At 49.0% G+C, this 23,752-nt stretch overlaps 1 protein-coding gene across 1 annotated transcript in view; it reads right to left on the bottom strand.

Annotated features, from left to right (window-relative positions):
• Nucleotides 1-23,752, bottom strand: part of GPR137B (G protein-coupled receptor 137B) — a 45,755-nt gene that overhangs the window by 5,394 nt on the left and 16,609 nt on the right. The window contains exons 2-5 of the mRNA XM_037168160.2: nucleotides 20,202-20,251; nucleotides 11,829-12,051; nucleotides 9,726-9,875; nucleotides 5,026-5,154 (exon numbers count right to left, since the gene is read on the bottom strand). Coding sequence (XP_037024055.2) covers nucleotides 5,026-5,154; nucleotides 9,726-9,875; nucleotides 11,829-12,051; nucleotides 20,202-20,251 — 552 coding nt within the window. The remainder of the gene's footprint in view (nucleotides 1-5,025; nucleotides 5,155-9,725; nucleotides 9,876-11,828; nucleotides 12,052-20,201; nucleotides 20,252-23,752) is intronic.

Raw genomic sequence — 23,752 nt, 5'->3', positions numbered from 1 at the left:
TCCACCAAATGTGGGGAGCAAAGTAGAACTTACACAAGGTGTGATACCTTATAATTTACTATTGTAGCAGATCAGGAATACCTATGCAAAAGAATGAAGTTGGACCTTACCTCTTATAAAAAGTAACTCAAAATGGACCAAAGACCTTAATGTAAGAGTAAAAACCACAAAACTCTTACAAGAAAACACAGGGGCAAATCTTCATGACCTAGAATCTGGCTAAGAATTCTTAGCTATGAGATAAAAAGCATGAGCAACAAAAGAAAAAACAAGTCAGTTGGACTTCATCAAAATTTAAAACTTTTGTGCTTCGAAGGACACCACCAAGAAATTTAAATGACAGCCCACAAAATAGGAGAAAATGTTTGCAAATCATATACCTGACAAGGAGTCACATCTGAAATAATGTGAAGAACTCTTACAACTCAAAAACAGATGACTCAATTTAAAAATGAGCAAAGGAGCTGAAGAGACATTTCTTCAAGAAAGCCACTGAGCACATGGAAAGGTGCATGGCATCTTTGGTCACCAGGGAAAGCCATGTAAGATAGCCCTGCATGGCCATCAGGACATTTAACAGCAAAGTGTCAGGTAATAGGTGCTGGAGAGGATGTGCAGGACCCAGAACACACTACCACTGAGTGTGAAGTGGTACACCCTCTGTGGGGAGGAGTCTGGCACCTTGTCAAAGAGTTAAACATTATTTTCAGCAACTATACTCTGAGCTATATTCCCAAGAGAAATGAAGATGTGTTCAGGCAGAAACTAGCACATGAATGTTCACAGCACCATTATTCACAAGTCAAAACATGGAGACAACCCAAGTGTCGATCAATGGATGAAGGGCTAACAAGAGACAGTATAGTTGTATAGTGGAATATTACTCGGCCATGAAAAGGAATAAAGTCCTGATACATGCTACATCATGGATGAACTCTGAAACATTATGCCAAGTGAAAGAAGCCAGTCATAGAAAATTACACATGACATGACCCCATTTTCATGAAAGTTACAAATGGGAAATCCATAGACAGAAAGTAGATTGAGGGGAGTGCTATATAAAGGGTACAAGGTTTCTTTGTGAGGTGATAAAAATGTTCTAAAAACTGGCTATGGTTGTACATATCTGAATATACAAAAACCCACTGAATTGTACATATTTAATGGGTGAATTGTATGGTATGGGAATTATATCACGCTATTTATACACAAAAAAATTATGGCGAGAGATTCTCAAACTCTACCCCAGAGATGCTGACCTGGGGCCAGGACAGGGCCTGAGAACTATACACCTAGCACCTTGGTAATCTGATGGGACAGCACAGCCACACTTTGAGTACAACGTCAAGTGTAGAGGCTGGTTTGCACCTGCTGAATTATGGACACAAACAGTAAATCACATTCTACAGAAATGCCCCACCTGTGGTGTCTTTTCCCTAAAAGCACACCTGTAGTGTGCCCTTTTAAGATTGATGAGCATGAGTTAAGTTGTAAATTTCCCCCAAAGATATTAGACGACTTTCCTCCAAGCAGTACAGATGTACAGTAACAGCATTATTATCAAGACATGTGTACAGCAGGTCCTGCAATGACGTTTCATCATAATGTTGCTGAGAGGCCACAGGAGGTTCCCTTTGGTTTATGTCAGGCAGCCAGTGGTTAAAATGGGTTTGTTATACATCGTTCCATGTAAAAAGTCCCAGAAGCTATCTGAAACCTTAATTGAGGACTTACTGTGTTAGGAATTTAGTTTCTTTTCCAAACCTTACTATGCCAAGGAAAGCCACAGGGTAGTGCAATAATTAAAATCATGGACTTAAGAGCCAGACCGACTCGGTTAGAATCCTGGCTCTGTCTCCTACTTGCCATGCTGCCTCAAGCCTCAGTTTCCTGATCTAAGAATGAGCGTAAAAAGGAGGCAGAGTCAAGATGGTGGAGTAGGTAAATGCTGACCTCACCTCCTCTCATCAAAACACATCAAAATTACCACTAGCGGTCCCCAACCTTTTTGGCACCAGGGACCGGTTTTGTGGATGACAGTTTTTCCACAGACTGTAGTGGGTGCTGGGAAGGGGAACAGAACCTTTGCTCACTCACAGCTCACCACCTGCTGTGCAGCCTGGTTCCTAAAAGGCCATGGAACAGTGCCAGTCTGAGGCCTGGGGCTTGGGAACCCCTGAACAAAACTGCAGAACCACCATCACTGAGGGCCACCTGAAGACTAGGGATAAGAAGTCCTACAACTAAGGATATTAGTTGTAGAAACAAAGGATTGTCAGAAACAAAAGGACTGTCAGAAAATACTACAATTATATGGCAATAAAATAACATGGATAAATTCCTAGAAACATAAAATCTTCCAAGGCTGAATTAGAAACAGAAAATCTGAACAGACTGGTGACTGCTAACGAAACTGAAGCAGTAATCAAAAACTCCCAACCAACAAAAGTCCTGGACCAGATGGCTTCACAGGAGTTTTACCAAACATTCAAAGAATTAATACCTATCTACTAAAACTACTCCAAAAATTTCTGGAGGAGGGAAGGCTCCCAGGCTCATTTTAAGAGGCCACTGTCACCCTGATAGCAAAACCAGACAAGGACGTTACAAAGAAAGAAAATTGTAGGCCAATATCCTGATGAACATAGATGCAAAAATCTTCAGCAAAATATTATCAGAATGAATCCAGCAATAATACATTATAAGATCATACACCATAATCAAATGGAATTTATTTCTGGGAGGCAAGGTTGGTACACTCTTTCCAAGTCAATTAACATGATAACAACATAAACAAAAAGCAAGCATATACCGTATTTTGCCATGTATAATGCGCTTCAGTGTATAGTGCACACCCACATTTTTGGCCCAAACTTTCAGAAAAAAAAATCTTTCATTTTAATTTTTAAATTCAATTATTTATTTCTGTTTAGAAACAAAACTGACGATCGTATTCAAGGGCATTATTTTGCATACAGATATCGTTATTGCTTCCTCAAGTTACAGTTTCAACACGTGAGTACAAATAAAAGAATTAAGAACATTTATATAAATAGAGAATTAGTACTACCCACATATAAAGCACATCGTTATTTTTCCCTCAAAAATTTGGGCCAAAAAAGTGCACATTATACACGGCAAAATATGGTAAATCATATGATCATATCAATGATACAAAAAATCATTTGACAAAATCCAACATCCATTTATGATTAAAACTCCCAGCAAAGTGGGAATAGAGGGAAGGATCATACCCCAACATAATAAAGGCCATGTATGACAAACCCACAGCCAACATCACATTCAATGGGAAAAAGCTGAAAGTGTTTTTCCCCGAGATAGGGAATAAGACAGGGATGTCCACTTTCACCTCTCTTATTTAACATAGTACTGGGAATCCTAGCCACAGCAATTAGACAAAAAAAAAAGAAAAGGCAAATTGGAAAGGAAGAAGTAAAACTCAGTATTTGAAGATGATGTGATACTATATAGAGAGAACCCTAAATATTCCACCAAAAACTTCAGAACTGATAAATTCAACAAAGTAGCAGGATGCAAAATTCATATTCAGATATAGGTTGCATTTTTATATACCAATAATAAACTATCAAAAAGAGAAATTAAGAAAACAATATCCTTTATAATTGCATCAAAGACAAGGTACCTAGGAATACAGTTAACCAAAAACCTGTACCCAGAAAACTGTAACACACTGAAGAAAGAAATTGAAGATACAAATAAATGGAAGCATATACCATGCCGGTGGATAGAAAACATTAACAACATCAAAATGTTTGCACACTGTGGAAAACAATCTACTGATCCAATGAGGAAGTGTTTAGGGTCTGATGGGACAGAAGCCTCTGAGTGTTCCTAAAGCACACCAAGGTCAGATAATGAAAATGAAAGGGCAAGAACAGGTCTTCCGATCTAGAAAATGTTGCCCTAGACATTCGCAGATGAATTTTACCAAACATTTAAAGAGGGGCCCATTGTCTCTCAAGGCCGGCCCACCACCTGCCCACTCCAGTCTCACTTACCTTCTTCTATTCCTGGCTCATTAGTGACTATGCAGAGATGAATAAGAAAAACACAAAACAAAGCACCACAGACTGGTTATTACATATTTGCTTTCCTTACCACTCACATTTTGCTCACATTGGACAAAAAATTACGTTTCGTTATACTTTCCCATGGGTTTCCTACACCAGTGATTCAAAATTCTACCACTAGTTAGTGTGCCTGGAATAATTTATGGAGCAAAGCTTCCTGGGCATCCTCACTGCTGGGTTTTGCATTTTCTCTCTGCCCTCATAAACACATTTATGTAAAGTCGGTGAGTAGAAATGTGACCAGACTAGGGGAGTGGCTTTAGCAGTATTTTTTCCCACAATGTTTTTAATTCCCTATCATCCCATTCGGCAGGAGATAGGAATAAAGAACTGAATTTCCCATTTTCCTTTGCTAAAATAGAAGCTTATAGATTCAGTTCCTGGCAAGTCAAGGCTCAAATACTATCAAGGCTGTTGTTGCATTAGGAAAAGTAGTTAATCACTCTCTCTAGGCCCTGAGATGCGACTCACTTTCATTTACAATTTCATTGTAAATATGCAACTACATTGTAAAACACATTTTCTCAAAAAAGAATCAAGGGGGATAACAGATTCTTTTCTTTTTTTTTTAAGATTTTATTTATCTTTAGAGGGGAAGGGAAGGAGAGTGGGAAAGAACTATCAATGTATGGTTGCCTCTCCTGCGTCCCCTGCTAGGAATTGCCCTGCAGCCCAGGCATGTGCCCTGACTGGGAATCGAACCACAATCCTGTGGTTTGCAGGCCCGTGCTCAATCCACTGAGCTACGCCAGCCAGGGCGGATAACAGTTTCAATTAAATATGGGAACTTTTTCTATCACAACAGGACGGAAGAGGCTCTTGAACAAAAAAATCGAAGAAAAAAATTCCGACCGTGTGTGTTTGTGATTAGAATCAGGCAGTATCCTCTGTAAGTATAAAATGGTTTACTCACAAGGTCCCTTGCAGGATTCCTAACTCGGAAAAAGTAGACGACTAAGGTGGTAGGCAGGAGCTCCCACACGAAAAGGACGACTCCGAATACCACGTAGCCGGCATCTCCCAGCTGGTTCTTCAGGTCTGCCTGTGGGGAGAGAGGCGGCAGGGTCAGGGCTGAGGGCGGAGGGACTCGGCTGGACGCGTTCCTCCTACCTCGAACTGAGAGCACCTCCGATCTAGTGCGATCCATTCCCCTAAAATGTGCAGGCTGAAGCCAGGCAACACAGGGTTGGGCCAAAAAATCTGTTTAGTTTTTTCTGTAAAATAAGACACGTTTTTTATTTTCACCAACAACTTTTTGATTTGGGTATTTTGAATGTGTCAGCTGTCTCCCACGTGGTGGAATGTTGATTGCTCTCAATTAATGTCTCCATTTAATCACGATCAACTTCAGCTGGTTTGCCCGACCATGGAGCATCAACCAGCTAGAAAGCTCCAGCACAAAACTTCACAAACCACGTTTGACACGTTCGATCAGTCATAGCACCACCTCCATACACTGCAGAAACCTTTTTATTTTTGCATTTCAGTTGCATTTTTATCTTACTCAAAATAATAAAGCAGACAGACTTCCGCCAAGATGAAGGCGTAGGTGGAAACACTTTGCTTCCTCGCACAACCAAATCTAAAAACAACAATAAATGCAACCAAACTACAAAAACAATACGGAGTCTGAAAACAACAAACTGCTCAGCTAAACCAGTGAGAGGGAGGAAGCCAGCAGCGGAGCAGGTCGGGCAAAGACTATCCCCCGCCCAGGGCGGCGTGCAGGCAGCCGAGGGCGCGGATCCCAGGTGTGGGGTAGCTACGGGCGGACCCAAGCAAGGTGTGGCGCAGCTGGCTGTCTGCGGTTGTGCATTTGTGCGCAGATAAACCAGTGAAGAGACACGCATTGAGACAGATCTCGCAGGCCCTGGTGCAGGGTGGCGGGCTCACACATTTGCGCCCAGATAAACAGGCGGGGGCGAGCGGTGAGGCAGACTGGGCGAGCTGAGAGGACTGCCGTTGCTCCCTCTCTGACCCTGCCCCCGCGTACAGCATCACAAACCAGCGACCCGGGTGGCCCCGCCCTGGTGAACATTTAAGGCGCCTCTCCTCATATGTAACAGGCACAAACAGATCAAAACATGGCTCAAGAACAACTCAGAGCCCCAGAGCCAATAAATCTAATCGATGAAGAAATAGCCAAACTTTCAGACGCACACACAGTTCAAAACACTGGTGATCAGGATGCTCACAGAACTGGTTGATTTTAGTCACAAATTAGAGGGACATATGAAGGCTAAACTAATTGAAATGAATGGAAATGCACAGGAAACCAATAGTAATGGAAAGGAAACTGGTACTCAAATCAAGGGAGCAGACCAGAAGGAAGGAAAAAATGACCAAACAGAAAAATATGAAGAAACAAGAATTCAAAAAAATGAGGAGAGGCTAAGGAACCTCCAGGACATCTTTAAATTCTCCAACATCTGAATTATAGGGGTACCAGAAGGGGAAGAGGAAGAGTCACGAGTAGAAACCTTATTTGAATAAATAATAAAAGAGAACTTCCCCATTCTGGCAAAGGAAATAGACTTCCAGGAAATCCAGGAAGCTCAGAGAGTCCCAAAGAAGTTGGACCCAAGGAGGAACAAACCAAGGCACCTCATAATTCCATTAGCCAAAATTAAAATGAAGGAGAGAATCCTAGAAGCAGCAAGAGATAAGGGGATAGTCACCTACAAAGGAGCTCCCATCAGATTGTCAGCGGATTTCTCAAAAGAGACCTTACAGGCAAGAAGGGGCTGGAAAGAAGTATTCCAAGTCATGAAAACCAAAGACCTACATCCAAGATTGCTCTATCCTTTCGTTTAGAATGGAAGGGCAGATAAAGTGCTTCTCAGGTAAGATCAAATTCAAGGAGTTCATCATCACCAAGCCCTTATTATATGAAATGTTAAAGGGACTTATCTAAGAAAAAGGAGATAAAAAAGATGAACAGTGAAAGGACAGCAAACTCACAGTTTTAAGAACCACACCTAAAACAAAAGCAAACTAAGAGGACAGCTAGATCAGGAGCAGAACCATAGAAATGAAGATCTCATGGAGGGTTAGCAACAGGGGAGTGGGAGGAAGAGAAGGGGGGAGAAGGTACAGAAAATAAGTAGCATAGATGGTAGGTAGAAAATAGATAGGGGGAGGGCAAGAATAGTAGGGGAAATATAGAATCTAAAGAACTTGAGACACGTGTTCATGAACTAAAGGGGGGAATGGTGGGGGAGGGGTGTACAGGGTGGAGGTGAATGAAGGGGGAAATAGAACAAATGTAATGGCATAATCAATAAAATAAAAATATATTTAAAAATAATAAAGCATAATAGGCTGAAAATGTTGCCTCTTTTCTTCAATCTTTAATATTAAAATGGCTACACAAACATTCACCAATTTTGATTACCTTTTTTTAAACATACACTGATACGACAGCTGACACAACACAATCTAATAAAATTGTTCCCAATGAAGTTAAAGACAACTAAGTGCTACTAGAGCCATCTTAGTACAGAAAAAACCAAACACACTTTTTGGCCAACCCACTACTAATGGTCCCAACCACAGGTGCTCCTGCCACTCTCTGGTGTTTCATTACTTCCCCTTCCAAATTCTTCCTCACGTCCACATTGAGTCCCAGATAAAAGTTGACTGTCTTTTCTCCACCAGCTAAATAATGAGAATGTGTCGTCTTGTGCCAAATTCTTAAGGGAAGTATGTAAGAGTCATCCTAGGGTAAGCGTGCCAGTGTACAAACGTCTTCACACTAGCCTTGTCCCATTCTTTACTCTTCAAAGCTCTGTGCAGGTGAGAACCTCTAGAAAACAGTCTGTGTCCAGGACATCAAGCTTCTGGACCAGAGCGGTGGCCGAGCAGCCTCGGGTGGACGCTCTGTCCCTGCGGGCGGGCGGAAGGCATGCAGGGGAAGCGCAGGGGGTGTCTCGGCCACTTGACCAGCAAGGCCGTCAGTTTAAAACCAGCGCGCCAAGACCCCGCTGTAGGGGGCCGGTCACCTAAGCTGGTTCTGGGTCCTTCGCTGTCACGGCGTATTTATGTATGGTAACCAAAACAAGTCATGGACTCTTCAGAAAACCTGCACCTCGAGTTCCACCTGTGACACGTCTCAACACGCCATTCTCCCGGACGGCACGTGCGACTGCAGCCCAGCCTTGCTCTCGAATTCCACTGGCTGCCCTACACAGCCTAGATGTCTGTAAAAATGTCCACTAAAAAGAACACAAGTTTAGAAATTGTAACCATATTTTAAGTTTGTTATAAGCTTTTATTTGTTATAAGCTCAAAATTGAAATAATAATTTTGTTAAAACCAAATCTGTTCTGTAATTGGTTGAGAGTTTCAGTTTGGGAAGGCGAGAAATTTCTGGAGGGGACAGTGTTGATGGCTGCACAGCAATGTCACCACGCTACGGCCAGTAAGTTGTTAAAAAGGTAAATTTTATATTTTACTACAATAACGATCCTTTCTGTATTATGAGTATCATGTTTAAAGTTTACATTTTTACATACGTGATACTCTCAACACTGGGTACACCTTCATCAGCGCCTTGCCACAGTGCCCTCGTCCTGCGTCTGCTGTTGGTGGGGGCGGGGGGGAAGGGGGCTGGTTGCTGTTTTAATCCTTTCTAATTATAGCACCTCACTGGGCCTTTTCTGAAGACAGCTTGTCCTCACAGGTTTAACCCATCTCGGTCATTTCCTTCTCTCCCCCACAGCCCTAACCCAGTCCAGGTTCTGAGCGCTGCTGGGGATTTCAGAAGTGGACGTGTAGCAGTGGGGAGTCAGTGTTTTTCCAGGAAAAGCGAAGAAGCCTTTGCAATACAATCCAATAGACTCTCTTCTACAAGTTCTACTTCCTTATGGTAACGGTGTCTGTATGTCTCCTTGGGGACATCAGCTCTCTGCAGGGAGGGGTTCTGCTCACTTCCGCAGGCCCAGCTCTCTGTCCAGGACGGGAGAGGGGAATCGGTGCTTGTCAAATGAGAGAACGCCAGCTCGTTCTCATTCCTTTTTATTCTGAGCTTCTGTGAACATGGTTGCCAGTTAATATTTCACTACCTTTGTACTTTTGCTTTATAATTTATGACCATCTGAATATGTTAAGAAGAGATAGAGTATCCCATTGAGACCACGGGTAAAATGAGCTTTTGCCAACACTTTCATGTCCTCGAGCACTTTCCTCTGGACTTTCACAAATGCCATTAGTGTCCCCACTCCATCAAAAAAAAAGATTCTTATAACTCTGTAGTTTCATGTATTTTCTGAAACCTAAATATAATGTTTTACCTGTGTGAATTTCACCCTTCAGTAAGAGCATTTACATTTATATGTAAGCACTTAAAAATGTTTAAGCAGCTTAACAGGAGCCCCCAGAAGGTGCAAAGGAGAAAGGATGTATGTGTGTGCGCGCACACGTGTGCATCGCAGTTGTGCTGGAGCAGCAGGTGCTACGATCCCGTTTCACAGACAAGGAGGCAGATACCTCACAGGTGAGTGACTCTGAAGGTGACCCAGCTCTTTAACAGCAAAGAGCTTCAAACGCTCTGCCACCTTAGGTGCCACGAAGCAAAGAGGGGCCGTGCCGGTGACACCTTGCATGCCCACTGACCTGGTCTGACACATTGTACCAGTCGTAATCAAAGGAGTGGACGCTCCTGCTCTGAGAGAAGGACAGGGTGAACAGGTTGTAGCAGGCTCGGGAGGTGTACAGCAGGATGACGGTCACACCGACGGTGGTCACCTGACACACGGAGGAGCCCTGGAAGAGTGACAGCCGTGAGGGGCACGCCCGCTCTGGTGCAGACACGGGCCTCCTCCCCAAACACCCTGTGCCCACCCAGGGCCCGTCAGGACCCTCACCCCCAGGCCTCAGACCCACATGCCGCAGTCCTTCTGAAATCTCAAACTATCTGCACAGAGAAGCCTGGGCTTTGATTAGGGGGTTCCTCCAATGGGTCTAAAATGTGGGCCACGTGCCCAAGGCCGGGCTGGTAAGAACAAGAAGGTCAGAATGCTTCTTTGTGCAGTCTCCAAGGGCCACTACACAGCTCCGAGGGGGGCCTGGGAGCCCAGTGCCCACCTCTGATCTAAGGACAACCAGATACGCTCGGGGGGCACAGCAGCCTAGAGGGAGCCGAGCAGATGCCTGCAGCCCTGGGCAGCGAGTGCTTCCTCAAAACCCAGCACCTTCCAGGCTGGGAGGAGGGGGTTCCGATGGACTCTGGACTTGGAGCAGGTGGGAATCAGTGACCGTGACCCAGATTATGAACTGTCCATTAACTGTCCATTTCCAAAGTCAGTTAGAGGACCCCCAGCTGGAAACAGGTAAAGAAAACTGAAATTCGTTTCTGAGTTTTGCATTTGGAAGTCAGTAACTCAACCCAAGCTATTCAGTTCTGACAGCAGAGGTTTGTTAGCTTGTTTGCCATGGAAGTGACCTCAATGGTAACTGACAATGTGAAACTTAACCCTCCTCTTAAAACCACAATTCTGTTGTTAAAAGCTGTGTATGGCCCCTAGGTGGTACATAATACAATTAACAGAAAATTAAGGCAAAATCAAGATGAAAACTCATCAAAATTTATAGATGGAAAACTAGTCTGCCACACTTACTTCTTGCCAGGATTTTGCAAGAGTTCAGCCAGTTCAGAGAGGGCTCTGATTAAGGCTTGTATTTTGACATTAGAAGCACAGGTTTGAACCAACCAGTCACTGAAGACACTGAGGGAGTCAGAGCTGCCCCACAGCCAGATGGGCCAGCACAGAGGAGGCGGACCCAGGGACAGCCAAGGACACTCAGCCACGGAATTCCAGGAACACAGGCACCAGAGACCACTCAACCCTTGTCCTCGTGCAAAAACCAAGCCAGAGGCTGAGTGACGAGGGTGGGGGTCCCACAGCCCGGGAACACCCAGCATCTGCTCCCCACCCCCCACACTCCACTAGGCTTCTCAATGGAGGGAGAGCAGGGGTCAGACTGGTGGGGGTGCTGGGCCCCCAGCCTGAGTAGCCTGCCAGCTCCTCTGCATCCTGGGACAGGAAAGAACACCTGGGTTGTGTGGCCCTTGTCTGACTCCCTCCCTGAACAGTCAGCGACAGCAAAGGCGTCCTGAACTCCAGGGCCAGCTCCCTCTGCCTTGGAGACCCTCTTCCTTGGAGACCCTCAAGGGCCTTGCCCATCCACAAGAACCTGCACCCAAGTCTCCACTGCGGTGCAACCCGGGATGGGGAGGGCAGACCTGCAGCCAGGAGGCCGGGGAGATGCTGGCCCCTACAGCTACACGCCTGGGGGGGGCCTAGTGACTTGTGTGCCTCAGCTTCCTCATCCACAAGGTGGAGAGAAGATGGACTCACCCAGTTGTGAGGTGACACTTGTCCTGCGCTCAGAAAAGTGCCTGGAACCCAGTGAACACTGATGTGTGTTTCTAGTAACATTTTAGCAGAATCTCCCCACCTGTCCTTTAAAATGCGGTTAAACCACCGTATCTACAAACCAGGGAATAATTCCTCCCTCCGATACACAGAGCCGCCCAGATGGAATGCTTCTTGCATGAAAAGTTCCTCGACCCCCGTGCTGCTGGGTTCTGGCCACCAGTGTGCCTGGTCATTTGAAGGTCAGCTGTGAAAGGTGTCTGTTGAGTCTGTTTGCAAACCGGGATACTATTTTTAGAACACGCCGAATGGAGGGCTCTCGGTCACGTTTCCACCTTACCTTGGACTCCAAGTAAATGTTGGCCAAGGACATCTTGGAGATTTTGTAGAGGCAGACGGAGAGCGAGACGGCACACAGCACGAAGAGCGTGTCGTTGATGGCCACGCGCACGGAGACGATGGCTTTCCTCTCCCAGCTGCCCGTCCTCACCAGCACGGCACAGGTGAGATTCACCAAGAGGAACACGAGGCTGATGAGGAGCGAGGCCAGGTAGAGGGGTAACCTGGAAGCGGCGAGAGCGGCGTGTGAGGCACCACGACACGCATGTGGCTGCACGGTCTGGATCAATCCAGAAAAAAGCAGACCTTCTTTGGTGACCTGCTAGGTGCGGAACCCACCAACGTTAACAAACACTTCACAGGCAGGCTGTGCAGGTGGCTGGCGAGGACTCCAATTGCAGGCTGACCACCTCTCATGCCCTCAGGAAAGTACATCAGCTCTCGGAGCCTCACCTGCCCTGTTGCTGGGCAGACTAAAGATTGAACGGGGCGTGAACGCCCGGCGCTCACTGCGTCCAAGCGTCCGGAGTCTGGAGGGCAGGCTGGACTGCAGAGAGGGTTCCAGTGAGCCAGTCATCATCCTGGGCTCCGGGGACTTGGGGCAAAGTCAGCCTGTGTGAGCCTTGGTGCCAACAACCGAAAATACACTAAATTATACCCTGCACGCAGTCTTTGGTGGCTGAGGTCATGTTTATTTTAAAAGGTAACTGAAGAAGTGGGAGTCGGGGGGCACTCACTTGTAGCGGGGAGCCCTCACACCAGCTTGCCCAGGGCAGATGCTGCCGGCCGTCCTGGTCTCTAGCCACTGTGAACTCATAGCTTCTCAGAGCCACACACTTCTTCAGTGACCTGTGTAAGGTCTCTATGAAGACTTCTCAGACCTGCTAACACCACAGCCCACAGCCTGTCCACCTCGCACTTCCTTCAGGTGGACACTGCTTAACAGGCACACCAACGAGAGACAGGCTTGCTGGGCTCAAAACCAGGCTGGTGCAAGCTGAACATTCGCAAATCCAAAGGCAAAAGACCATCAGCCAGAAGTGGTTTTGGTGCCAGACAGTGACGGTGTTTCTAAAGCTGTCACAGACCAGGACACAAAGACCTGGGTTTGAGTACCAGCTCAGACACCAGTGACAGGAGCCCGTGTGAAGGGTACGGGGGACAGGCACAGAGAAATGGACAGAAAAACAGAGACAGAGGAGATGGAGGAGCAGCTACAGTTTGGGTTCCTGCTTGCGGGTGACAGGGCCTTGTAATCAACCCCATGGCCCCCCAGCTAACTTGAACGCAATAATAATTTCCTGTTCACTAGCAAAGTCCCTCACCTGATTTTTCAGAACATTCTGTCAAAGGAACTTTTTGGGCCTTATTCCTCATCCTTCAGATTGCAGCTCGAATATCACTTCTTCCATGAAGCCTTTCCGGCCTCCTGTACCCCTTACAGGCACATGTGTGTACATGTGTGCACATGCATGCACACACATGCACACAGGCACACCTCTGCCTGTGCCTTCCTGGTCCCTGTGCTTTAGCTTCACAGACGAGGGTCCCCCTGACACGGAAGCATGTGGACGGGCTGACCCGCGCCCTCCCCAGGGAGGTGGAGGTTTGGCGCTTTCTGTCAGCTCCCCACACCCCCGTCACCCCGTGCTAGCAGGGGCTCTGGAAACACGAGTGAGTCCAGGTGAAGACGTGCGTCTGCATCAGAATTGGGAGGCGGGTCCCTCTTCTTTCCAGCAGCCACCACAAGCCCGGCCCTTTCGGGGAAACAACTTGAACTGGAGCAGCTCATCCTTCAAGATGGAGTCAGAGGATGGAGGCTGTTCCCACCACAGCCCTGCTGGGGCTGGACAGCCTGCAGGGGCAGATGGGGTGGGAGAGAAGCTGCAGGGGCTGGCAGCCCACGGGTGGGTACGCAGAGGGACAGTGGAGCGGGACAGGATGACGGGACTCCAGTCAGGAGGCGATGGCCCGGAGCCGAGAACGGAGTGTGACCAGCGAGACCTGGGCAGGCGATGCCACAAAAGGAGCTGAGAGAGGTGGGGGAGGGCCAGGGCCCAGCGGTGCTGCAGGGACGGTGACGGGCAGGGCTCGGCCGTCTCACAGACGCACTTCCATGTGCAGTTACACACTGAAAGCTTTTCAAGCAGCAACAAATTTTGTTGGAAAAATAAACATAGCATGGGATCACTGGTCAAGGCCCTTCTAATCCACCTCACTCTCACCAACTGTCATGTCCCTGCCGGTCCCTCTGGGTGGAGTGCCCACGTCACCCCACCCCCAGCTGGCCCTCCATACTGTCCACTGCGGTCCCCATCACGGAGTGCACACCGGTATGGCTGTTCAGTTCTGGGTGCCACCATCTCCCCGAGCAGATTGAGCTCAGGAAGGCCCTCCGCCCCCGCACTGTGTCCCCTGTGCCAAAACGTCAGGCTGGGCCCACGGCAAGTGCTCAATACACCGCCCACCCTCGTCTTCAGGCCCTGGACTATGTCCCTTGCTTTCCCGTTGCTAAGACCAGGACCCTGGCCACATGGAACACTGTCCCTCTGACAAGGGAGTATTTCTTCTCTTCCTGAAATCTTCCCCCCATGGTGGGGCTTAGGGAAGAGGGTAGGTCAGGGCCAGGGAACTAGGAAATTCCTGTGGCACCATGGGCCAGGTCCCTGACAGGCCAAGCTTTCACTTCCTCCCAGACAGACGTACAGACATGAGGTGGGGCCACGTGCTGGGCTGCCAAGAGAGCCAGCCGGGGAGAGCGCCCATGGGCAGCTGGCCCGGCACTGTCCTCTGTTCTAAACCACATTGTCTCAAGTGGGGAAGTCGGGGGCAGGGAGACAGGGAGAAAGGCAGGTCTTTGGGAGTCACAGAAAATCTGCCTCCTGGTTCCTCGAAAGCCCATTTTCATGGATTTATCACCATCTGCTGTGCCTCTGTGGTGGATGTGGGGCACTCCCACCTGCACAACGGCACGGCCTCTGGAGGAAGTGCCCTCCGGACGCCGGGCCTTCCCAACAGCTGCCCGTGGGGTGGCCTGAGGTGCCACCGTGGACAGAAGTTCTTAGTCTTCGTCCTCTGCTATGAAAGCGGTGTGCGGTCAACGCAGGGCCCGGGGCAGTGCTGCGCCAGGGAACAGGCGTGCCCTGCCCCCACAGTGGCTCCACCACTGCTTTGTGGTGGCCCCCGTGCCCTTCCCAGCTCGGACTGTCATAGGCGGTGACTCATCACCCAGCCTCGGCCTTCACCCTCACTGGCCTGGTGTGACCAGGGAGATAGGGGCCGGATACAATCAGAGCGAGGCTGCCGGCAGGCTGGGCCACACGTCCTCAGCTGTGAGAGGTGGATGACGCTCCTTCCCTCCTCAGAGACCTGCCCGAGGATTGGGGGCTCTGCACCTCTTGCTGTCCCCTCTGTCCTCACCCCACAGAGCCCCTCCTTTTGTCGACAGCAAATTCCAGAAAATTACTTCCTCATAGGGGTTCTGGGCCTGATGCCAACCCCATTCTCCCAGGCCCCATGACCAACTCACTAACTCAAAGGTATAATCTTAGAGCACCCTCTCCCCAACCTTCCTCAGGCCCCCCTCCTCTTCTGACCTGGCCCTGGGGAGCCCCTGCTTCCTCTTCCTCTTCTTTCCCCGAAGTGACAATGACGTCCTGGGCTCTCTCTTCCACACCCTCTTTCTTCAGAGACAGCTTCTGCATAACCAAGCTCTAAAGGCCACCTCAGGCCACCGCCTCTGTCCTTCGTCCAGACTCTCGTGCCAACCAGCCTGCCACTGGGGTCACCTCCATGTCCACGCTTCCTCCCTAATGATCCGCCCCCAGCGTTCAGAACCACCACAGTCCCACCGTGAACAATCTCCACCTTGATGCTTCGGACTGCAGAGAGCTTGCTTCTTTGCCCACAGTCACAGACATACACACACATTCACTCTCACAAACACACTCGCACACACGCCCACATAAAAACACACTAACACACTCAAGCACACACACGGGCAAACACACTAACATTCCAACACGCATGCACGCTCACAGACACACATATTCTCACATCCACAAACACTTCCACGAACATACACACTAACACATATGCACACACATTCACACACATTCATACTCACATTCACTCACACACTTCCACATACAAACATACACACTAAGACACACTCAGTTTACAAACACACGAACACACATTAAACATACTTTCACACTCACAAACATTCACACACACACACACACACTACAGACACTCACTCCCCCACACACCTTCAATCACTGGTCAAACTGCACAGGCTCCTTACTCCCGCTCCCCCGACTCTGCCCCTCTCCCATTCTCACCACCACGGCTGGGCCTCGTGTCCTCTGACCAGAACTAACGCCACAGTGCCCTGATTGATGCCTGCCCACCCCCTGCAGTCCACAGCCAGACCAACCGATGGGTGCACAGCATGCTAATTAAACCAGTCTCCTCACTGTCCCCAAACCTGTCCCGCTGTCCCCATCTCCCTGTCTACACAAGCCCGTTTTTCTCCCTGAAACCTTCCCACCCCTGGACTTCTATCAAATCCAACTCTTGGCGCCTAAAGAACCACCTACTACAGAAAAGCCTGCTGCCCTCTTATGGAAACAACATGGAAAAAGTACTAATGACCTGTCGGTAAGATAAAACTGAGGAACCAAAACTGAGAAAGAAAAAACACCAGCTCTGTCCTGGAAGCCGTACACTGAGAACCCACAAAGAAACACATCACTTCGTTCCCCGAGGGAACATGCTGGGAGGAGCGGTCCGTAGACGTGCTCTACTACTTCTTTCCACATGTGTAAATTCGCAACTTCTCTTTCTGTCTCGTAATTTTTTCTAGTGAACTTATACAACTTTCATAGTGAAAAAAGTACCTTATACAGCATAACGCTTCCCCCTTGGCCTGTGGCTCCAGAAGAAAAGGGGAGATTTGGAGGGTGGAGAGTTTACCACTGGGGATCAGAGCAGGCAGGGCTGAACAGCAGGGCTGTTTCCATGGGAATGGTATTTTGTGCCTAAAAATGACTTCTTTTCAACCCAAACTACAGGGTCAGAATAAACAGCCCATGATGACAGAAGAGACAGATAAGAAAACCAGTGGGAATGGAGAAGCCAAAGAACTTGTATGTACGACCCATGGACATGAACTGGGGGAGAAATGCTGGTGAGGGGAGGTGCTGTGCAGAGGGGAATGAAGGGGGAAAGTGGGACAACTGGAATAGCATAATCAATAAATTACACGTAAAAAGAAACAGAAAATAAGTGGGGGCTGGCATCTGGGATGAGCACTTGCTTGTGAGGGCAGAAGCAGCAGCTCCCGGCAGGTCAGCAAGCGCAGAGCGAGGCGAGTCCTCAGGCAGCACCCCTCGCCCTCGCTCTTGCTCTCCAGCTTGGCCAGCGCCTCACCACCTCCCAACGTGAGGGGACGGCACTGATGAAGTTCTAACACCTTCGACTTCTTACAGAAAGGGAAAAGCAAAGCATGGCTTGTTATATTTTTTATTTAAAAAAGAAATCAACGATGGAGAAAAAACAGCTAAAAATGTTTAAAGTCAAAGTACTCTCGTGCACTCCTGTGCCCCGTGTTCGTATTTCCTAAGCCAACGATTCTAACACACAGACTGAGAAAGTCGAAGAGCAAATACAATTCAAATGGGCAGCATCTGCCCGACACGGGAGCTCGCGGCTGCGTGAGTGAGAAAGTGGGCGGGGCGGGGCTGGCTACATCAGCCTCACAAACACAGTGGGGCTGCTGCAGTAGCGTGGGATGGGAAGCCAATGTGTCAAAGGGCCTCTCCTGAGTGAAATGCTGCAGTGGCACCTGCCTGAGAGAAATGGAGAACTTTCAGGGGTTCTCAGCACCTGGTGACTGAATGGTCTGATCTGAGTTGACAGGCTTCTCACTCTAGGACCTCAGCCTCCTGGCTTCCAGACGCCCTTCTCAGCCCACACTCCTCACCTCCACCAGCTGACTCCATTTGACTTCCCCTCCCGCTCTGCAAACCCCTCCCAGTGAAAGCCGCCACCCCACCCCGACAACGCAGCCTGCCTCTCCAATCCCACCCGGTTCCAGGAGCAAGTCTGCCCAGCGCCCCCGCTTCTCACCTGAAAAACCCATCCCTCAAGAGCAGAGGTATAAAATAGGTAAATCCTTCTTTCTGACCTGCACTTTCAGTTTTCTTCTGGAAGCTCCCACACTGAGTCACCCCAAACTCAACCAAGCACCCAAGACAAGGTAGGCTCTGTAACCCAACCAGAATATTCTCCCCCAACCCACCCTTCACTCACTCTCTGCTCCCAGCCCACCCGGGGTGGGGTGGGGACTGCTGGCGGGCGGAGGGAGGGAGAGGATGAGATTAAGGACTCAGAGGAAAGGCTACCTACAATCAGACATGGGAGGACCATATACCTGGACCCTTTCAACTCCTGCCCTGGACCAGCGTCACCAGCCAAGCTGGATGGCAGAAACATGAACCAAACAACCCGAAAGGCAGCGAAGGCGGCGCCAAGATCAGAGAAAAACAACACCACACCACGAGTCTCCTTCCTCGGACCTTGGCCGATCCTGTTACGCAATTTTCTGAACTTCAGTTTCTTTGGATATAAAATGGGAAATAAAATATACACCTTCAGAATTTTAACTAAAGTCTTTATAAGTTTAAGATATATACAAGGTCAGTCTGAGATAAGTCCAGCCATTGTTAATATAATGAATGGTTTGGGTGACATTAGTGTAACCTGGCAGCCAGGGAGAGTAGACCAGACTGCACATGCGTGAACAATGACAACTTCACTGTACTAGTCAGTGGGGGCGGTAGATGCCATTGAGTGAGCATGTGCACTGTGTGGCCGTCACATTCAAAATGACTGAGAGTACAGCAATGAATCTGCATCAAATTTTGCGTTGAGCTTGAATATTCCTCCTCGGAAACTATTCAGATGATTCAGGAAGCCGCAGCTGTGGACACCTGGTGATTGGCAGCTTTATCACCACAACAATGTGCTTGCTCATGCATCACTTCTCCTGCTGAGTTTTTTTGGCCAAAAATCAAATTACCCAGGTGGCTCAGCCCCTCAACAGCCCAGATTTGGGGCCCTGACACTTCTGGATTTTGCCAAAACTAAAATCACCTTTGAAAGGGAAGAGATTTCAGACCACTGATGAGATCCAGGAAAACATGATGGGGCAGCTGATGGCGACTGGGAGAACTGTGTGAGGTCCCAAGGTGCCTACTCTGAAGGGGACTGAGGTGTCATTGTCCTACGTACAACGTTTCATGTATCTTCTATCTTCTTCAATAAATGTCTCTATTTTTCATGTTACATGGCTGGACACCTCCTGGATAGACCTTATATTTAAATAAAATATAATGTGTATACCTTTTTGCATATTTTTAAGTAACAAAATAATAAAATTTTCATTTTGATTCAAGGAGGTAAGTGGCTAAAGTCGCCTTTCCTCAAACGTTTGCCCTCGGTGTGCAGGTCTCTCAGGCAGGGACATCAAGACTCTGTCCCTCATGCTGCACCTGCCTCACGTCCCCAGACGCCTGGCCTCCCCTCCCCTCTGCCCGAGTCCGACCTCTCTCAGCCCCCAGTTCTCCCCTGGGGGTCACGGAGCACTGTGCACACTTGGGAAGAGCCACAGCCCTCTGCATACACCGGCATGCAGGCCTTCCCTTCTGGACTGCAAGCCCCTCCTGTTCACCCTGGCACAGACCTCACTTCCTCCACCACATTCCCATAACCCCCCAGTGCCCAGAGGCCGCAGCACAGATGCCCATGCACGCAACACATCACTGATGGCACTTGGCCTGACTCTGCAAGTTTTTCTGCTGTTAAGGACACCTTTACCCTCAGTGTTTACCACCCGCCCCACCAAGACCCAGCCTACCGCCCTGCCTCAGGGTACCCAGCTGAGTGCTTAATGGTCAAAACTGTATTTGCCGGATGGTGCTGGGGTGACCACTGCCATACCCAGGCCCTGCAACTCTGGAGAACAGAGCCCATATGCAGGTGGTGGCTACTCTTGGGGCCAGGCCACCAGGTGGAATGCAGCGGGCAGGCTCTACCACAGCTGCACCGCAGGAGGGTGGGGAGAAGACAGGAGGGGTGCCAGGCCCATCGGGCGTCAGGGACCCTCTGCCTCCCACACGCTCAGGGCCCACGTGGGCTTCGGGTGTGCTCCTCTCCCCTTCCTCTTGGGTTTCAAGAGGCACAGGCCTCTCGTTCCTAAACCAGGTGGGCGTGCTGTGGGACCCAGAAAGTTCAGCCACCTGTCGCCTGTGGGGACAGCTCACGTGTGAGCCTTTCACCTGCTTTCTCAGGAGAATGCCCCGGTACTTACCGGTACTTGAGTAATTCTGGAGAATACTTTGACTTGGCTTTGAAAATCACCTGCAATGACAGAAAAACACAGTGGTTTGGGGACGCAATAGGCTGACCCTGAGGCACTCACATCACGCTCTGGACTCCCCTCCCCCTCTCCCTGGGCGCCAGATGAGGAAGTTTGCTAAGCTAAATGCTTTTTAGGCAGTGCATACAATTTTAAAATAAAGGCAGTTAAATTGTTACGATGTTTAAAAAAAAGGAAGGGTCTTCTATAACTTTAAGGTTTATGTGCAAATCCGTACTTGTCCCAGAGATAAACCCCACCCCCTCCTCCCATGTTATCGGGAGTTTCCCAAGCACCAAATTAACCCAGTTTGACCAACTGTGCACGTCCCCAGGCCTCCAGCTTTGCTGCACAGGCAAACTGCCCCTGGACCACAGACATGTCAAACTAGACGGTGGTCTGTAGGAAAAACGCGTGTTGGAAGTCCTCCAGATCTTCGGCAGGTTGCACAGGTGCAGCAACCACCTGGTGGAGCCTTGAGAAGGTGGAGAAGGGACCACAGGCAGGTGTCGGCTCTAGCCCCAGCCAAGAGGGCTGGTCTGCCCAGGTGGTCACAGAATGGAGGGCTGGCTGGGGGCCGGGGGGCAGTGGAGTGGCAGAGCATATGCTCAGGCATTCGCCATCCTGGGTCCTGGTGGGGGGCAGGCACTGGGAGAAGGAGAGAAAGGTTTGGAAGGAGAGAAAGGTTTGGAAGGACAGAGAATGGGCCACTTTCTCAGAGGAGATCTGGTGAGAACCTTCTAGCAAAGCCTTCTGTGTGGAGTTCCTAAACAAGACCTCGGCTGGAGGCCCCTCTCTTAAAACTCCTCAGGATCTGCTCAACCTGCAAATATCGAAGGGGAGAAAGATGTTGCCTGAGGGGGAATTTCCCCGTAGGGCGTGAAGGACAATGAGAAACACGGTGGGGAGCAGGAGCCTGGTTCTGGTGAGAGCTGAGGAAGGGACAACCGCTCTGGGACCCTGGGAGTACATGGGGGTCAGATATTGTTGCCCCCTTGTCTGAGGAGGAAGCAATGAGAAATCAGTTTCCTGCATGGATCCTGGAAAGTAACCCTAGAAATCACCCAGTGGATCCCAAGTGTCCAGCCAGACCTGCTGGTGCAGCGGCCACTGGGGTAGAGACCCTCTGCCTAACTAACTCTGCAGGCCGATTCCAGGACACACTGTGCAAGACGAAACTGAGAGAGGCAGGATGGGGCTGACCACAGATGAAGAGCTCGAGGGGCCTGGGCAGCCCACCCGGGCGCGCGCACGCACGCACACCTATCAGTCGGGTACCCCCAGGGAGGACCCGCAGAATCCCCGCCTGGGGCAGGAACCACAGCTTCCTACAGACCTTACAAAAAGCACGCCCACCTCCCCTTTCAAAAAAATCGTTTTCAGAGCTTCCCAGAGGAGCATTCCAAACTCAGACATGAGTTTTATCTCTGTCCTAAGTCCTTTTGAGAAGCAGGTAGGAGGCAGGGATGGCACCATAAATAAATGAAAATATCTAGTCAGACAAACGGATGACATGAATTCAGGGCCCTTACTTTCTGAGAGTCGTGAGGCAGCTTTGTCTGACAGCGGGCTGCTCCCATCACTTTCTGCGTCTCTCAGGACCAAGGAGAGACACACACGACTCCAAGGTGCTGTCACAAATCTAATACCAACTCGTGCCCCGCAGACAAAGCTCTCAGAGATATGCCCTCCTGCTGATTGGTGTTCAGGGCTATCACTTTCAGTAACCAAGAAAAGTCGTCACAGACATCAAAGCAGAAGAAACCACAGGATTTTTAAAAGTGTTTGACCATGTCAAGGAAATACGCAACTATTGTTTAATATTCTGCCACACTCAGGGGGACTCAGGTCACTTACAAGTCACTCTGACAAGCCACAGCCTGTCCCAGCAACCCTGCCACCACCCACAGCATCCCCCACCCACGGACTCAGCTCTGTGCAAGGTGCTGTCAGGAACCAAAGGAAAATATGACCGGTTCTGCCTTCCATGGGCTCACAGTCGCTGTGGAGGGATGAGACGTGGACAGAGGAAGAACCAGCAGAGGCCGGCCAGCAGGCTCCAGCCGTGGAGCACGGGAGCTCACGGAGCTGATCTGTAGTTCGCAGACTCAGCCTCGTGATGATGTCAACCCTTCTCGGCCACATGCTGCTCCAGATGGCCCAGGCAGCTCCTGGTCACCAGAGGTCAGCATGAGTGTGTGATTGTATCAGGGTCAGCTGAAGGCTACTCGGCTCCCAGCTCACTCCCACCACTTGGCCAATGCTGGGTGTCTCTGGGATGTGGAACCCGCAGGATGACATACCAATCTAGCCAAGAGCTGCGAATGTAGATGACACTCCCAACTGGAAGTGTAGCCCCCCTCCTCCAACCATCTTCCTTTATAAACAAAACAAGACGCTGCTAGACTTCCCACAGCCCCACCCCTGCAGCTCCATCCACTGGTTTGGTGGTGCTGGGTGGGCTGAATGGAGTCAAGAGCACCCCAGAGCACCCTCCTGGAACACTGCAAAGGACAGCGGTTCCAGCCAGCACCATCCAATAATTGGTCCAGTACTCCAGCCCTATAAGCAATCAGACACTTTGCCTCAACAATTCCACCTGTAAGAGATCATTCAGAGGCAAGGCTTCTCATAGTGTGCCCACAGAACTGGAAATTTTAAATGTTACTGGAAATAAGTGTTGTGATCAAGCCTACGGAGAGCTACGTGGCCAAACAGTTTTTCTTCCTGGCAGCGACTCCCAGAGCCTGTGAAAGGCTCATATGCTGTGAACCTTCAAGCAAAACATGGTGCTGCAGCAGCTTCCAAACTGATTCGGCCACTGTAGGTCTTCCCAGTAGTGAGTGTTCCTGGGAACGCAGCCGGGGAACACTGCCCTGGGGCACCAAGAACCAACGGAATGCTCCCTACAGCTCTAATAGTAGTGACAATGACAACTGTCACTACTATTAGACAATGACAATGTAGTTCTAATAGACACTGCAATAATAAAATAACCACAACAAATGAGAAGCGATGAAAACTTTCAAATGATGCTGAGTGTTTACCCTGTGAACATGAGCTCCAATCAAGCATGAGGGGTCCATGGGGTTGGCAAACCCAAAAAGGACCCACAGCCCCACCCTGTAGAATGACTTGTGCCATAAAAGATGGGGAAGCCCCACAAAACTCAAACTCAAATTACCATCACATCCCTGCCTGCCCAGAGGAAGACAGTTGTCACAGGTAAAGGAACAATCAGGCAGTCAATAATCATTCCATCCTCTCTACACTGAGAGCAAAGGTGACAACCTGTAAACAAACCTTGACCCTGATTTGTAAAAGTTCTATCCACCCTCGGTCGTTCCTGACAATTACATGCTTTGAATCCAACTGGGTGTATTCATGCTGTGCTTGGAAACACTTTGTTTACGCTTCAAGCTAATCTTTAAAGTTCTTAAAAGTTTTATTTAAGTTTCTGGCATATTAAACTGAGGTATACACCAGTATACATACATTAATTA

Source organism: Artibeus jamaicensis, unplaced genomic scaffold (assembly GCF_021234435.1).
Source record: "Artibeus jamaicensis isolate MK-2021 breed Jamaican fruit bat unplaced genomic scaffold, CSHL_Jam_final contig_473, whole genome shotgun sequence".
NCBI lineage: Eukaryota > Metazoa > Chordata > Mammalia > Chiroptera > Phyllostomidae > Artibeus > Artibeus jamaicensis.
The sequence above is the reverse complement of the archived record's forward strand: the minus strand, read 5'-3'. Positions and strand labels throughout refer to the sequence as shown.